General features: G+C 37.0%; 1 protein-coding gene across 1 annotated transcript; it reads left to right on the top strand.

The window, feature by feature from the left end:
• The first annotated feature begins 12,856 nt into the window (after positions 1-12,856).
• Positions 12,857-13,489, top strand: LOC122644700 (RING-H2 finger protein ATL40-like). Its single transcript, XM_043838095.1, has one exon. The coding sequence runs from the start codon at positions 12,857-12,859 to the stop codon at positions 13,487-13,489; it is 633 nt and encodes a 210-aa protein (XP_043694030.1).
• Positions 13,490-13,726: the final 237 nt, after the last annotated feature.

Raw genomic sequence — 13,726 nt, 5'->3', positions numbered from 1 at the left:
TGAGCTCTTAGGTTCTTTGTTGGCGTGTATTAGAGCTCTGGTTTGTAATTTCATAATGCATTAAGGAATTGTTTTGAACTGGGTTTCCATCAGTCTACAGATTTTTCATTTAAGATAAGCATTTACAGCTTCATTTTAGATTAAGGATAAATAATTTCATGGCGAAGGTTTTGGCAAAAGGTTCCATACATGGTTGTGTATGGTGCACGTCCGTACTATCAACCATTGGATGGGGATGAGAAGCTATGTATTGGACACGATCATGCTCATCTAATGGTTGAAAGCATGACCGTGTACCATACATGACCGTGTACCATACACGACCGTTACAAAAACCTGTACCTTTTAATAAGGCTCATTGGGAAATGAGGAATCTCTTGACAACACTTCTTTTGGGCCACTAGGAACAATGATGCGTCAGGTCCAACTGATGAATACCTGCGAAATGGTCTGCATTAACCAACATATCAAATTTTAGACTCTTAATTTTAATCCAAAAAAAATCTTAAATTAATAATAGGAGGCAGTTTTCCTTCACCCAGGACCCTTGATCAAGGTGTTTGGATGGTGTACAGAGGTTACCGGGGATCAATGGGGGGATACTATCGATTTTGTACAGTAAGAGTCTGAACATTTATGACCTTTGATGATTGTACTTTTCTTTCACTTACGATGCAGAGCATTTAGGACCCCTAGGTGAATGTATTTTTTCTTACCTACTGTGCAATAATATACCTCCGAGGCTCCCAAGTATGCCTACACCTTATTGTGGTATGTGCACCATCTTTGCAGGTCTGGATTTTTCCATGTTTTGTTTGACGTTTAGCCAAATTTTTTGTTGAAGCTTGCTTGACATTGTGAGTAGGGAATCTTGGAGTCCACCTCTCCACAAGATTTGGCTGTCATTGGCAGATATTTGAGCCACCTCAAAGAACTCTTTTAGGGATGTAAATGGATAGAATTTGAATTGAATCACTCTGTATGAGCCACCTCAAAGAACTCTTTTAGGGATGTAAATGGATAGAATTTGAATTGAATCACTCTGTATCAGCATCCGACTAGTTTTGAATTGATTCGAATAGTTTTCTGAAATCGATTTTTCCGAATATAGATTCTCCTAAACAAGAACACAACATTACGCATTGGAGAACTCATGAGGACAAAAATTCTAGAAGATGAGAAGGTGAAGAATTAAATACACTATCCATCTACCCCTCTAGGGTTAATGCTGAGCTGTCAAGTATGAAATTACATAGATGTCCTAATGAATCTTCTTTTTCATTTAAGTTTTGATTAATTACTTATAATATATTGTGAATTTATAAAACTTTTTATAATTATATTTTTAGGGAGAAAGTTCTCTGTCTGGGAGTGTGGCCTATGCCAATACTCTCATGAGTCTATCTCTCTCCTCTCTATTTGAAAAGACACCTCTACCCCCTTGTTTTAAGGAGCAGAGAGATAGACACATGGGAGTGCTGGTGTAGGCCACACTCCTGGACAGAAAACTACTTCCCATATTTTTATTATCAAACTAAATGGATCCGACATGATTATGTCTGAAACGGAGATCTCCATATCCGCAGTTTTAGAACGGATTTGGATAGTTTTTGAAAAACTAATTTTTTGAGTATGGATTCCCTTAAACGGATACAAACACGAATCTGATACGAATTTTCATCAATCCATTTACATCCCTATCTCGCCTAAGAAAATTCTGCTCAAACTTCATGTGGGTAATGTAAGAGAATGCCCATTCATCCGATGAAGAAATGGTTCTCCAACTGCACGTTTATCATTCTTTGTTTTTTTAATCATCTTAGGTAACAAGGTAAGGGTGTCATTTGGACACCAGGACCGGCTCACAAAAAATCAGAACTGACCTACCCAATAGCTTATTGGGCCAGTTCTAGATCTACCGATAAGTTATTGGTCTGATTCTAGATCTATTGATCAAGTTATTGGTCTCCCAACAGTTCTAGAACCGACAGACCAATTTGGAACCAGAACAAGTCCACATCCTAACCCTATATATTATTTTTTTTATAGTATTTCAATTTTGACTGGTACCTCTTGTCTCATATACTCTTTTACCGAGGGTTTGGCTATTAATTTAAAGGTCAATTTGAGAATTCTAATATAATAGCATGCAAAAATAATCCTAATTTATAAAGGTGATGGTGTTCCTACTTATTAATTAAATATAAAATAAGTGGTACTATAGACTAGTTTCGTAATTTCAAAAAAAATGTTGATATGTTGCATATCTCATATTGAAATTAGTGTCTTATTATAATATTATTGAATATATATGTAGAGCATGTGTTAGAGAGTTTTTTTTTTTTTGCAATTTTGGATTGCTAGGAACAGATTAGGAACTAAAACTGTCCCACCCATTAGTTAATGGTCCTGGATCCTAGGTTTGGAACCGATTAGCTTATTGGTCCAGTTTTGGTCTTGACCCCCTAGGACTGAAATTGTTAAGGAACTCGACCATGAACCCAGAGTTGGACAATTGATGCCCTTATCGGAAGATTTAGGTTTCACAACCTAAAACATGATAAGACGGTGAAGATGAAGGTGATGGCGAAGGCGAAGGTGAAGACGATTAGAGGGGTACTTTCACGTACTTCTATGTTTAGGCGCAGGAACCACACATGCCACACAACCAGATAACGTTTTTTTCCCCATAATTCTTAGGAGAAAGGGGAAGGGGAAGGGGAAGGGGAAGAACTAATTGTCGTCTGCCAAAGACAGAGAGTAGGAATGAAATGAATCAAAGCATTACAAAAACTAGCGCTTTTTTTTAAGGACAAATAATGTGATGGCCGGATTAAACAAAACTGTTGAAAGGGAAGGGGGGAAGTCAATCTTCATCATCTGCCCATCGCCTACAAAGCGAAGGAGAAATAATTGCAAGCAAGAAAGTGATCGATTGATGGACTCAGTGATAGTAGCATAGGTGTTATTCATGAAGAAAAACCTTTGTAGTATAAAATGTTCAGAGGAAGTTGGTTATATGCTATTTATATTATGGGTCAGTGTTCTTTGAAGGGGAGTGTGGCCCCTGCGCGTGCGGGGGCCAATGAAAATGCACGAGTTGACATCATGGGGGAGGGGCGGGCATTTTGCCCCTCTCTTTCTCTGGGCATGGGCAGTACACTCCCCCTATAGAGAACTTTCTTCCTTATATTATTGAATGTATGGTATGATCTTGAAAAAAATCAGTGTATGTCATACAATCTTCAATGCACATGTGTAGGTCATTCCTTGCCAATTGTTTATTTATTAATATAATCCGAACATGAAAACCAGGTTTGTTATTAGGGTTCATTTTATTAATATGATAGCCTAAACTAGGGGGTGCAACAGGGCCATGTTGGGTTTGGTTTATGAAACCTAGGCCCAGCCCAGGGTCCTTAGGGCTTAGCCCAAGCCCATGCCCGGTCCTATTTTGCTAAGGGCCGGCCTGGCTTTGGCCCTCTTTTATCATTAGAATATTTGATTAGTCTGATAATAACCTACTTTTTTTTTTTAATGAGTATCCCCTAAAGAGAGTTAAACTAATGGATCTCTTAACTTAGACAAGGCTGATAAAAAAAATGCCTATTATCGCATTCTACTAAGAAGGTGATGTTGAAATCAGTGACATTTTCTCTTTCAAATTATGCATCTTCCCATTTCAAATTGTCAAAGTCTCATCACAATCACTTGAGAAAATCCGCAACCAGGTTCTATTGGGGAGATGATTCGGATAGGGATAAAATGCATTGGACTTCTTGGCAAAGATTGTACCAATCGAAGGAGCAAGGGCTCTTGGAGTTTTGAGACCCCGTCCTTCATAACAAGGCCTTATTATGTAAGGTCGCATGGCGGCTTTGGTTTGATCCTGACTCGATGTGGGGCTGCCTTCATGAAGTGTATCTATTTTTCAAATCATTCCTTCCTCGACGCAAAGCTGGGTTCTAACCCTTCTTGGGCTTGGAGAAGTATTTTGGAGGGTGTTTTGTGGCATGTTGAAAAATGTACAAGTATAAATGTTTGGAAGGATAATTTGTTGTCTCAAGCGGGCAGATTAACTCTCATCAAATCGGTCCTTCATTCTATCCCTACTTATCAAATGTCCTGCTTCCTCTTTCCAAAGTCCCTGTGCTCCAAGCTTGACTCGATTAGCTCATCTTTCTGGAATGGCAACTCTGGTGACCATAGAGGCTCAGCCCTTATCTCCTGGAACTCAATTTGTACTCATAAAAAGCTTGGGGGACTTGGCATCCGATCCCACTGGGACCATAATAGAGCCCTGATGCTAAAACTTTCCTGGCGCCTCGTCACACAACCCCAATCCCTATGGACGAAGATTCTCAAGGCCAAATATTTTTCACACTCCTCTGTCCTTGATCCCCAAGCTCGCCTAAAGCCTGGATCGTAGACCTGGAATGGTATCCGATATGTCCTACCCCAACTGAGGTCTATGGTACGTTGGCATGTTGGAGATGGTACACATATTCACATCTAGAATGATCCCTGGATCCCCTCAACCTCTAAGTTACCCAACCAAACCCTCTGTTCCGTACGGTGTCTGATCTCATAATTGGTCGATCTTGGAATTTACCACTCATCACTTCGCTTTTCCCATCTGAAATTAGCAAATCCATTCTGGCTCTCCCACTCTCACGACAGACCCACCCAGATCACCTCTTTTCCCCTCTAACTAAATCAGGTTCTCTCTCGACCAAAAAAATTGCATCCATCATCACCCTACCCAATCATACATCTACCACCCCCCCAACTATCACTGTGGAATATCTTGTGGAAACTTCAAATCCCACCTAAGTTCAAGTTGTTCTCCCTGGAGGCTCCTTCGAGATGGTCTACCAACTCGAACTAAATTATTTTGGAAAGCCTTGGATTCATCCCTTTGCCCCTTCTGTCAACAAACCTTGGAAACCCCATGGCACCTATTTCTGTCTTGTACCCTTACCAAAAGAATTTGGGCAGCAACCCCACTTGGTATTCGAACGTACTGAATCCATCACAGGGAGCACACTTACCGACTGCCTTAGCACTCTCCTTGATGGTGCTACCCAATGCCCAAAAGAACAACCGCGTATATTGAGCCATATCTGTATTTCCTGTGGCTGCATCGTAATCAGATTGTTTTTTAACATAGACAGTTCAATCCTCACATTATTCATTTTCAAGGCTTTGTAATAATTCTCTTATGGGGTTTGTATTTCTCCTTGCTTAGAGAAGCAAGGACAGGAGATGGAGGTACAATGTGTGTGTGAATTTTTATTTACTTTTATCTGTTATTTTATTTTATTTTAATTTATTTTGGTTTCTTTCATTAAAAAAAAAAGAGAGTCTTGTTATGTTTCTACACAGAGAGAAGAATTCCCATTTGTTCAAATTCGTTTGGCAGCCAGTGCTCTAATTTTCTTTAATCTAAGCATGGGTAATATATTTGTGAATCTTGTATAAGAACTACTTGACTGTTCTTGAGCAGATTCTTGATATTTGTACGTATACCTATCTGTTTGTTCCAATTAAGGGGAGATAATTTGCAGGAATCGCCTTCGGCTATGTTTGGATGCCAAGAAAAGATAATAGAATGGTCTATGGCTCTGGTAAAACCTGATCCTATATGGGTACTTTAGAATACTCAGACTTGGTTAAAAGATTTTGAATATGCTACCCCATTCCCCATCTATTCATTATGATGTTCTTATCTCTGATAGGTGTGGAAGTTCTTTATTATCCTGCTTGGAATTATTGTCTATATATTACACCATCTTATTCTGATTTGTGCAGTGACAGTTAATTCTATTTTGTTGGAAGGACATCTTTTTTTGATAGTTGCAAGTTATTTGGAGACTAACCATTTTTTTTTGGAGCGAGAGCTATTTGGACTTGCACAAGGGTTCGACCAATCTTCACAACTAGGCTGCAAGTGTTGATATGGTGTCTTCACTTCTGAGAGAGTGTTGTGAGGAATGAGCGACTATAACCCTATTCTCCATTGATAGTGAAACAGATCTCATCTCACCGTGGACGTAGGCAATTTTGCCGAACCACGTAAATCTTTGTGCGCATTGTGTGATTGTGTTTGCGATTTTCATTCTTCTCTACATTGTACGTGTTAGGTTCTACAGCAAGATCAAGGAAATTTGATGCTGCAACAAGGATCTTCTTGGTATAATTTTTTCTCTAATTACAACAGTATGGCGTTGGAGTTTGGTCCCTCTTTTAATGAAAGCAACAGAGTCGATTTCTTGAATCCCCATCAGCACCACTAAGAACGCTAATATTTTGGAGTTCACTAATTTTATAACCAAACATGCGATTGAATATAAACATGATTTTGTTTTGTATGACAACATTGTAAAAACGCTTTCTTCTTTCATTTAATATATCGTTTTTCTTCTTCCATTAAAAAAGAAAAAAAAAAAGAAAAAACATAATAAGATAAAAATCTTGATGATGTATTGATTGATTTATCGGTCTTTTTTTGGCATTGGTCTTAAAGAAAAATGATGATTGTATGAGAATAAAAGAAAACAGAAACTGAAGGCAATATTAAAAATTGAAAACCAACTCCTATTAAAAATTTCTAGTTGAAGATACGGGGATCTAGTTATGCATCAAATTTTAGTTTTAAATATGGCAAAAGATCTACTCTCTACATGTGCGGATGATTTTTGCACATCGTCTCATAAAAAGTGAGGGCCCTCCACATTTTTTTGCCTTTGTTTCAACTATTTTCCCATTCTATCGGATGTCTTCGAAGAGAATTATTTCTAACCATTTTGAAAATGTAGGCTTCACATGGTATCGTCTCCATTTATCTGTCCCTCCATTTCTTTCATTTCATCTCATAGGGACAACAGAAATGACCATCCTACCTCCTGCTCGAACACACTGCCCGAGTGAGGTCCACTCCCTCCTATTAGATGAAAAGAAGGAAATGAAGGGACAGTTAAATGGAGACGATAATTTTTCGATCCACATGGATGCTACCTTCCCATGATACACCTATATCTTAATTAAACTTTGTTATTCTACAATACTTGAAAAACTTTGTATGGTCCCATGATACCACTGGATTTCAACTTTATTGTATTTTGCTACATTCCTCGACACTTCAACTCTGAAACTGACCTCTTAGCCTCTCGGGCTTCTTGTTTACTTCTAGCCCATGTTTGTTGGTTAGTTATCCCCACCCTTTTTTGTCTCCCTCTGTTTTCTGTATTGCGTGGAGTGTTTTCCACCATGATTGTTAATAAAATCTGTGTTTATTTCAAAGATCGTCTTGCCTGAGTCGGGGTAAGGCGGTCTTTTTTACCTTATTGTATGTAGGACACACGGAAATAGAAGATCCAAATCCTTCGATGCATATCTGACACCTTACGACGAATGAAGTGGCTGAAGAAAAACTCGGTCCAAGAAGATATAATTGGCTTTAGATTAACCATTGAAGATGGTTTTAAACTGAGTTGATTGGTCAAAACGGTGGAAAAAAATGCCAATTATGTAGTGAATCCCATATGGTTGAAAATAAAAGAAAAACTTTACTTGTGTTGTAGATGGGATTGATATTGTTTGACTTTTAAATCTTTTCTGTTTCGGCAGACCAACAACCTACCCAATGGCGGCCAAGGTTTCTGCACGTTTTTCAATTGTTTATATTCATGAAGGACTTATAAAAGGACGCCTTTCGAAGGTTTCAGTAAAAAATGGGGTTCAGCCCATGGCCTACAACCAAGTTGATATAAAAACCCTTTTTGGAAGTAGTTTTCTGTCCAAGAATGTGGCTTACGCCAGCACTCCCATATGTCTATCATTCTCTTTCTCAAAATAAGGTGACAGAAATGTCTTTTCATATAGTGAGGAGAGAGATAGACTTATGGGAGCGCTGGCGTATACAGAGAACTTTCTCCCTTTTTTTATTTTATTAGCCTCCTATCTATATAATTATGTGTAATGATCATAAATTATTAATGATGAATGTTATGGTAATTTTGGCCTTTAGATATAATTTATAGTTAATTTTGTTTGGGTACTCTCAACTCCTTATACGACTTATAAATACGAAAAAATTTTAGTATTTTCCCTGCTTCCCTTGATACAGAAAATAAAATTCTTATGTATGATCGATTGATGGGAAGCTACGTCCACGATCGAACAACAGAACAGATTTCTCTAACTTAAAAGGCACTTCAAACATCAGTTTTCAAAAATTAGGTACCCAAAACAACTTTTTCATAAAAATTGGACACCTCAGGTGTAATTTACCTATTTTTTAAGGGTTAAATATGCATACCCCCTTAAATGCACCCAATATTCCTCATACCCCCCTAAGGTTCTGACAAATCCACACACACCTTTTGAAAATTCCACGTACCACCCCTACTTTACCCCCTAAAGCCATTTAAGTCCACATCAAGCGTTAAATGCTAAAAATGATCAAACTATCCTTTCTTATATTTTTTCTAAAATTTGAAAAGACCTAATTGCCCTGACCTATTTGTTAAAATTTGAAAAGATCAAAATACCCTCATCTTTCTCAAATCATCATCTTCTTTTATAATGTAGATATCTACCACCACCACCACCCAAAGTGGTGGTGGTAGTATTAGGTATCTACATTGTAAAAGAAGATGTTGAATTGGGGAAGATGAGGACATTTTGATCTTTTTAAATTTTAGCAAATAGGTCAAGGTAATTAGGCCTTTTTAAATTTTTGAAAAGATAGAAGAAAGGGCAGTTTGGCTATTTTTTCAGCATTTAACATTTGGTGTGGACTTAAATGACTTTAAGGGGTAAAGTAGGGATGGTATAAAGAATTTTCAGGGTTGATACGTGGACTTGTCAGAACCTTAGGGGGACCGCGCATTTAACCCATTTTTTAATAACATATTCCCATCCAAAGAGCCAGCTGTGCAGACCTCTAATTCCTACAACTTTTTTGGTGGAATAATAAATAATTCCTACGAATTTTGACGACATTTAAATTGATGAGATTTTGAAGATATTATGATATTTTTCATTCTCTATACGTTAATATTAGTTATGTATTTGAAATTTTGAATGCCATTAAAATTCAAAACAAAAAAGTTGGTCGCAGTAGTTAAACGGCTTTCCCAATGTCTTTCACATTCTGACCGTGTTTTGTTTCCTGTTCTCTCAATGGCTAAAGCAATGGGTCGTCCAGTGGCCCTGGATCGTCGTACACGTCAGGATTTGATGAACAACTTTGCTGGAGTTCTTGTAGAAGTTGACATTGTAGGACCAAGGTTGAAAGAAATCACTGTAGAGCGTTGCCAGCTGGGGTCGTCAGAGATGTGCAGTTTCAGGCGAAGCGTTATCGAAAGAAGTCGAGAGGAGACACCACCAGATGGCAGATCTTGAAGAAGGTATTATAAGCGCAAATTATGTTGATGAAGATGGTGGTGCCGCTCCCAAGGTGACCACCTGTGGAGGAGCTAGGAAACCGGTGGCCATGTGCAAATATGGAAGGTAATGAAATTCAATTTCCTTAGGACTTCTCCTCAATCCTTGGCAAGAGATGTAATCCTACCCCCTGTTTTGGACTCTCTCCCAAAGAGAGTGGATGGTGGTTTTTCTGTTGGAAAATCCTTGAAGGATTTAATTTCAAATATATAGGGAAGGTAGGTTGACACGTATCTTGAGGGGGCCCTTAAATCAAGGGATTGGGGAAATACATTACCAATTGGTTAGGGCAACTTGGATGGAATTATCTCAACAAACAATAATTGAGACTCAAGAAAACAAAATTACTATAGTTCCGTCTACGGGAAGTAAACATAAGGTCAAAAAAGGGGAAAACAATTGACTACGGAGATATGTCCAAGATGGCGATTCTTTGGTTGTTGATGAAAATGTGGCTTCGAGGTCCTTAACTCTTGTTGGGATCGTTGTTAGCAAAAATGAATTTAAAACAAGCGTATTTTTGTTTTTTATCATTTTAAACACTTTTTATCGTATGTTTTCTAAATATACAACAAAAAACAGTAAACGGTAAGTATTCTTGTTTTAAACGTGTTTTTGTTTTTTTGGTTTTTTTTAAGACCTTGGAATTAATTGATCATATCTCTCTCTCATAAACTCTGATCGGCCTAATTTTTTTTACGGATGTAAAGTTGACTCGAAGAATGATATCACCTTCAACTCAAGGTCAACGCACTGATACCGAAAATAAAAACATGTATTCAAATAAAAATCCCTCAATTTATATGAGAATAGTGCCATTTTTTTTGTTTCGTTTTTTTTTTTAAAATATAAACGTTAAAATTCGTATCGTTCGTTTTTCATTTTTTATCGTTCTCTGTTTTTTTGACTGTTTTATTTGATTGTCCGTTTATAATTTTTTACCATTTAAAACCCATATCGTAAGACTCCGTTTTTTTACCATTCCGATTTTTGCTAACTATGATTGGGACAGACTAAGGTAAGCTTAACCTCAATCACTATGGAGAGTTGGCAAATGTTCAAGAGGTAGTAAAAAAGACTTAAAAATAAATAAATAAATAAATATATATATATATATATATATATATATTGCGTGCTAAATGAAAGCATTTAGAGTCTTCACTTTTTAAAAAGTAGATTGGAATTCTTTGTTGTGTTTTAACATTTTTATTTGGGAGTAAGAGCTCATCAATGCCCATACCAACAATATTGCCATCTGGCAATTCATTTATGGTTCAAATTTTTGAAAAACTAAGGCTATGTTTGGATGCTAGCAGCATATATTTTCAATCTAAACCTATAAAGTGGAAAAACCATCTTACATTACTTGATATATATATATATATATATATATATATATATATGTTAAAAACACTTGCATGCTAAATGAAGGCATCTAGAATCTTCACTTTTGAAAAGGAGTTGAGAATTCTTACATTTAACATTTCTATTTAGGAGCACGAACTCATCAATGCCCATAATGACAATCTTTTCCACTATACTAGTAATTGCCATGTGGCAATTCATTTATGTTCAAAATTTGAAAAACTAAGACTATATTTGGATGCTATCATCATATAATTCAACATACACCGATGACAAATGGCCGATAGAGTGGAAAAATCCTCTTATATTACTTGTTATATGTATAAAAACACTTGCGTGCTAAATGAAGGCCTTTAGTCTTCACTTTTTTAAGAGGATATGAGAATATATTCTTTGTTTTTATTTTAACATTTCTATTTGGAGCAAGAGCTCGTCAATGCCCATATTGACAATCTTTTCAACTATATCAGTAATTGCCATGTGGCAATTCATTTATGGTTCAAATTCTGAAAAACTAAGGCTATATTTGGATGCTATCATCATATATTTCAACATACACCATTGAGTAATGACCGATAGAGCGGAAAAACTCTCCTACATTACTTGTTATATATATATAAAAAACACTTGCGTGCTAAATGAAGGCATATATAGACTTCACTTTTTGAAAAGAAGATGAAAATTCATTGTTTTTATTTTAACGTTTCTATTTGAGAGAAAATGCTTGTCAATGCCCATATTGACAATATTTTCCACTATCCCAGTAACTGCCATGTGGCAATTCGTTTATGGTTTAAATTTTGAAAAACTAAGACTATGTTTGGATGCCAAAAAAAGAAAAGTAAAAACAGATGAAATAAAAACCATGATGATGCAATGATGATTTACATGTATCTTTCCCCTCAAATTCAGTTTTTTATAATTTTTTTTTTTCTTTTCTTAGCATCCAAACATAGCTTAAAGGAAAAAATTCCTTACATGACAAGATTAAGGATCTTAGAGAAGATTAGTGAGATAAATTAAAGAGAAGAAGAGGGGTTCTAGATTCTGCTAAAGGACTACAAGCCCAGTCAACTTTCTTTCTTCAATAGAACTACGACAACATGGTGAACCATTAGGTTGAGATAGATCAATAAATTATACAAGTACACATCTATATATCTTCTATCTAACCAATGGTCAAATTGTCATATGATTAAGTTAATATGGAAATAAAAAAGAATAAGATTGACTGGTAAAGCATTCCGAGTACCGGTAGGGAATTGTGGGAAATTGATAACATTTCCTAGTAGGTTTGAATTTTTAATGCCTAAAAATTATAACTAAAAACCTATATATAAACCAAATCTGTGGCTGATAATATGTTTTAGAGAGGTGTTACTTGTTAGTACTTTTAATGGAAAAATAAAAAATATATATATTTTTGACAGTTGGCAAGCCAGTATTCAATCAATAAATAAAGAATAAAGAACATATGAAAGAGATAGGTGGGCCAAGGGCCGCTTTGGTCAACGAGTCCAAAACGAACTGACTTGGAAAGTACCGGTCGAACAACCATCGTGAGAGTGAACCCAGTTAATCCAACCCAAATGGTTGAACCACCTTTTGAAATGGTGGTGGCAGTTCTGATTCCATCTAGTACTTAATCGGTATTTTGGTATTGTTACCGTTGGCAATTCCATCACAGAACCGTCTCGTCCCATTCATTATTCGGTGGTACCAAAATCAGATCTCAATTTATTAATGGAATGAATACTGATCTTAAGTCTTGAACCGCTGGAACTGAACCTCATGGATTAGTTAACCGTTCTGGTCTGATAAACCATAGTGGTTCATCATAACGTGAGGTAGACAGCAACCTAACTGACTTGAGTCGTAAATAAATAAAAAGAAGCGCGACCCACGTTTCTCTTGCATTCCAATATTAATCCACTAATATTCCCCCATTCAAAAGACGAAAGAATTCATTTCCATCCTCTCCTGGTTCATTCAAAGTTCCCTCTTGTCTCTCCCTTGGAAGTGTTTAGAGATTAATGCATCCATGTCTTACGGTGGCGCCGGTGATGGCGGTAGCAACAACGGAAACTACCCAAACGATAACGGTGGAGGAAGCTGGACCGGCGTGGTTCTCACACTAATCCTCTCTTTACTTATTGCAATCACATTAGTGGTTCTATTATACCTCGCTGCATGGTGTCTTCTTAAGCGCAGCACTGCAAGGCGTCGTTCACGAATCAATCAGTTAATCAACGAGGCTACAATCAATCGAACACACCCACAAGAACCACCCAATTCTGGTCTCAATCAATTGGCAATTGATTCCTTACCGGTTTTCGCCTACAAACAGCTAATCTTATTATTAAACAACCAACATGAAGACTACAAGAATGGAGGTTCAAGAGAGTGTGCAGTTTGCTTAAGTCTATTTCAAGATGAAGAGATGATTAAGCTTCTACAAAATTGTAAGCATTTCTTTCATGTAGACTGTATCAATGTATGGTTGAGATCAAACACGACATGCCCAATTTGTCGGTGTAACACCACCACCCAACCTCCAGCGCTGCTGCCGGAGCCGCCGGAGCTGCCGTCGCATCATCATGACATGGATTCTGTGGTGGTTGTACCTCCTCTTTTATTGGCTCATCCGGTGGTAATACTATCAGAATCATCATAGGATGAATAGATAGATAGATATTTCATCTCCGGCCGGCCACCAACCCCCTCTTTCCCCCAATTATTTCTATTTGATTATACAAATCATGTGACAACACAAATGATGGTGTTTGACATACAACAAAGCCTTGTATTCAAAAAAAAAATATATATTTTTAAACAAGGAGATTAATTTTTCAATACTGGCCTATCTATCTATAGTTGTTTACTCTGTGTGGGATCCAAACAGGGTAGAAGG

Source organism: Telopea speciosissima, chromosome 11 (assembly GCF_018873765.1).
Source record: "Telopea speciosissima isolate NSW1024214 ecotype Mountain lineage chromosome 11, Tspe_v1, whole genome shotgun sequence".
Taxonomy (NCBI): domain Eukaryota; kingdom Viridiplantae; phylum Streptophyta; class Magnoliopsida; order Proteales; family Proteaceae; genus Telopea; species Telopea speciosissima.
The sequence above is the reverse complement of the archived record's forward strand: the minus strand, read 5'-3'. Positions and strand labels throughout refer to the sequence as shown.